General features: G+C 51.6%; 1 protein-coding gene across 1 annotated transcript; it reads left to right on the top strand.

The window, feature by feature from the left end:
* Positions 1-369: 369 nt before the first annotated feature.
* LOC123134987 (cinnamoyl-CoA reductase 1) lies at positions 370-3,288 on the top strand. Its single transcript, XM_044554124.1, has 4 exons — positions 370-698; positions 778-932; positions 1,030-1,212; positions 1,298-3,288. Exons 1-4 carry the CDS (start codon positions 554-556, stop codon positions 2,021-2,023), a joined length of 1,209 nt encoding a protein of 402 aa, XP_044410059.1. The 5' UTR covers positions 370-553; the 3' UTR covers positions 2,024-3,288.
* Positions 3,289-4,128: the final 840 nt, after the last annotated feature.

The raw sequence follows: 4,128 nt of genomic DNA, 5'->3' as shown, positions 1-4,128 counted from the left end.
TGCGAACAGGATGCAGTCGGGATGTACGCGTTGGGCGCACGGCCACCGCATTCCAGAATTGGCCCGGTCACAATCTCATTACCCTATCCAAACGGATAAAACCCGGACAAAACAAACGTCCGTTTGAGGTCGCGTAGTGGAGTACATTATGGCTCTCCAAGCTGGCCAGCTAAACCGGAGGTGCTCGATCGAGGCATCCAGTCCACAATACACGCGGAGACGTACGCGACTTGTCTCTGGCGTGGAATTGCGGATGCTCTAGCCTAGAGAGCCAAAGTCGCACTCGGCGAGCTGTCGTACGTCCAGCCGGTCCTCCATGACATCATGCATGACTAATTATTAAGATTTCAGCTTGGACGATCATGTTGGGGTTCAGCGTGAATCACATTCACATCCGCGTGTGCGTGCTCCTGTCCGTCCACTTTGATATGATGCGTGCAAAGGCTAAATTAGTCGGGATACGCACTGGCTCACGTCTCATCCTAATTGTTATTGTTATCTCGTTCTAGCACACGCCTGCCTCTGCGAACAGCTTGCACTGTCGATCATCACCATGCTGTCCAGCTCCAAAGCCGGCGGCAATGGCGACGGGGAGCACCTGGTTTGCGTGACGGGGGCAGGGAGCTTCATCGGGTCGTGGGTGGTGAAGGAGCTCCTCCTCCGTGGCTACCATGTCCGGGGAACCGCCAGGGATCCCGGTAAGCGCAAGCGTCGGTCCATCCAGCTCTCTCATTTCCATCCCTTCGCTCGACTGATTGGTTTCATTTGTTCGTGAAGCTCACCGCAAGAATGCGCATTTGCTGGCAATGGATGGAGCCGGGGAGAGGCTCAACCTGTGCCGCGCCGACGTCATGGACGGCAACAGCCTCCGCGCCGCGTTCCATGGCTGCCGCGGCGTGTTCCACGTCGCCTCCCCGGTCTCCAACGACCCTGTCGGTTCACTGCCTCCTCTGCTCCTCTGAAACCTCCGGACGCGCGCCACCTAACACGGACATGGAGCACTTACTAGCCCGTGCTGCTTGCGTGCAGGAGCTCGTGCCTGAGGCCGTGGAGGGGACGAGGAACGTGATCAACGCGGCGGCTGACGCGGGTGTGGGGCCTGTGGTCTTCACTTCCTCCTACGGCGCCGTGCACATGGACCCCAACCGAAGCCCGGACACCATCGTTGACGAGACGTCCTGGAGCGACTACGGCTACTGCAAACAAACCGGCGTACGTATGATGAAGCTCGATTCTATCCTCCCCACCTTTCTCGCCGGTGAACTAACCGCACCGATCCTCAACTCCTCATGCGCAGAACCTGCACTGCTGCGCGAAGATGATGGCGGAGGTAGCGGCGACGGAGGAGGCGGCTAGGAGAGGGCTGGAGCTGGCGGTGGTGGTGGTGGTGCCGGCGACGACCATCGGTCCCGCGCTGCAGCAGACGCTCAACTTCAGCAGCGACCACGTCGCCCGCTGCCTGACGGGCGCCAAGCCGGCCTACCAGAACACCGTCACCGCCTACGTCGATGTCCAGGACGTCGCCCGCGCGCACGCCCTCGTCTACGAGCACCCCGACGCCTGCGGCCATCGCTACCTCTGCGTCGCCGCCGTGCTGCACCGCGCACACTTCCTCCGGCTCCTCCGAGACCTCTTCCCGCAGTACCCCGTCACCGCCAAGTGCGAGGACGACGGCAAGCCCAGGGTGAGGGAGTACAGGTTCTCGAATCAGAAGCTCGGAGATCTGGGCTTGGAGTTCACTGACGTGAGGAGAAGCTTGTACAAGACGGTGATATGCCTGCAACACAGGGGGCATGTCCCCATCATCGTGCCACGTCAACGTGCATCTCTACTTCTAATGGAGCAGTTGGTAGTCTCGCTTCCAGGTTTTTTTTCGTCCCACCACTTTCGTCCGGTTTTTTTTCGTAGGTTAACCATCGTAGATTTTTTTCGATGCTGGTTTCTTATTCATCGGTTTATTTACCCCTCAGCTCTTTCCTTACAAATCAGCACTTTCCAAACGTGCACGCAATCACGGATCTAAATTTACTAACTTATCCAAATCAACTGATACCTTCCATTATTGCAAATTTCTTTAGGAAACAAATAATAGATTTTAAGGAAACAAATAAAAAATTTTAAAGATGCATCATACTTTACTAACAATCACTAAAAAACAAATCTAAATTAATTAACCTTACCTTAAATCATTCAATCACTTTAATTAGAAAACATTTTCTTTCCTAACTGCAGTTGGTAGTCTTGCTTTCAGGTTTTTTTTTGTCCCACCACTTTCGTCCGATTTTTTTCGTAGGTTAACCGTCGTAGATTTTTTTCAATGCTGGTTTCTTATTCACCGGTTTATTTACCCCTCAGCTCTTTCCTTGCAAATCAGCACTTTCCAAACATGCTCGCAATCACGGATCTAAATTTACTAACTTATCCAAATCAACCGATACCTTCCATTATTGCAAATTTCTTTAGGAAACAAATAATAGATTTTAAGAAAACAAATAAAAAATTTTAAAGACGCATCATACTTTACTAACAATCACTAAAAATCAAATCTAAATTAATTAACCTTACCTTAAATCACTCAATCACTTTAATTAGAAAACATTTTCTTTCCTAACTGCACTCTGCTTAGTGTGCACATAACAATCCGAAGTAATTAGAGTCACATGATTGAATCCATTTATTTAGAGCGACATGATTGAATTCATTTATTAACAATAATCCTCACCAAAAGTGCGTTTAGCAATTTTAGAGGGCGGACCAAAACTCTGCCATCCGCTCGCCCGCGTTTGTTTAGGTACAGGAAAAAATGTCATAATATATGGAAACAACACGACCGGGGCGGCGGCGCAATCTTCGGGGATAGGGGATCGGAGGAGAAGGATTGGCCTGGCAGCATGATCGGGGTGCTTCCCCGCGGCCGCGGCCGTCCTCGCGATGCCACCTACCCGAAATCAACGCTGCTCCCTGCCGTCAACCGAGGCGGCGCCGCCTGCCCTCCTACCCACGGTCCGCTGCCGCGTGCAGCTACGGCGGGAGGAGTAGCGACGGGGCCGAGGTCCTTCATGCGTTCCGGGATGGAGGCCATGATATCGTCCAGGTCGTTGCTGCCTCCTACACTCAGGGTGTGTCGCCGAGATCGAGGCGAGCATGAGGAGCTGTGGCCACCGCCATGGTCACCCCATCGCAGGGGATGGAGCACGCCGTCGGCCTACAGCTTGTGGAGATCACTGTTGCTCTTCAGGTCGCGTGGTGACCGGATCTTGCCGATGTGTCCCTCCCCAACGACCTCCTCTTCGCCCGGTTGGCCAACATGGATCTCGCCACTGCTGCCCTCAACTTCTCTGCCTCGAGCTCGACTGTCAGCCACCATGGATCCCCCAGCTGGAGGGTCACGTGAACCAGCCGTCCTCCCATGCTGCAGCGGCGAGAAGGTGACATGGCTCTCCGTACACGAAGAGTGGAGTTTAGTCAAGTACTTATATACTTGGCTTCTACTGCTGATCCATGTACATGGAGAAGAACAGGCAACCGCTCATTCATGCTTCGTTCCACTCCTTTGCGCTACATTACTGGAGGTGACATTTTCCTATCTCTCTATGTTGTAACAAGCCTGCTGCCTGCATAGTATATGGATTTTTTATTTAAATTTATCGCTGCTTAGTGCTTTGTTGCAATTGTTCACCCAAGATTCTTATATATAATCTGAGTGTATGTAGGCATACTTAGCTTTGCTATTCCATTTTTTCTGGCGCATAGAAATAAGAGTATTGTCCAGATTAGGTATTCAATTGAGTATGGTATTTGGATTGCTATCAGAATATCTTTTCTATGCATGTGATTTCTCACATCTGGTTATAATATTTGTGAAGACGTGCATTGCACGTGCACTTGGAAGCGGGCCCGTGGCCCGCGCTGGACGGCGCCGACGCCGACACGAGCCACCTCGTCCGCGTATTCTTGGAGCTGTGGCTGGTCGATTTACATGAAATTAATTCCCCCAGTTCTGGTGACAAATATAATACACATAATCCATATTGTTATGCACTAGCGTGTATGTGTGAAATAGATTGATTATGGTCCCGTACCCAATAAGATAGATATGTGTGTGTTAGAGAGAGAGGGAGAGGGGGA

This window comes from Triticum aestivum, chromosome 6B (assembly GCF_018294505.1).
Source record: "Triticum aestivum cultivar Chinese Spring chromosome 6B, IWGSC CS RefSeq v2.1, whole genome shotgun sequence".
Classification (NCBI taxonomy): Eukaryota; Viridiplantae; Streptophyta; class Magnoliopsida; order Poales; family Poaceae; genus Triticum; species Triticum aestivum.
This window is presented reverse-complemented; position numbering and strand designations above follow the sequence as displayed.

Coding starts and splice junctions, on each gene's coding strand:
- LOC123134987 (XM_044554124.1), top strand. CDS start 554: ATGCTGTCCAGCTCCAAAGCCGGCGGCAATGGCGACGGGGAGCACCTG. Junction 699..777: donor GGGAACCGCCAGGGATCCCG/GTAAGCGCAAGC, acceptor TTGTTCGTGAAG/CTCACCGCAAGAATGCGCAT. Junction 933..1,029: donor CCCCGGTCTCCAACGACCCT/GTCGGTTCACTG, acceptor GCTTGCGTGCAG/GAGCTCGTGCCTGAGGCCGT.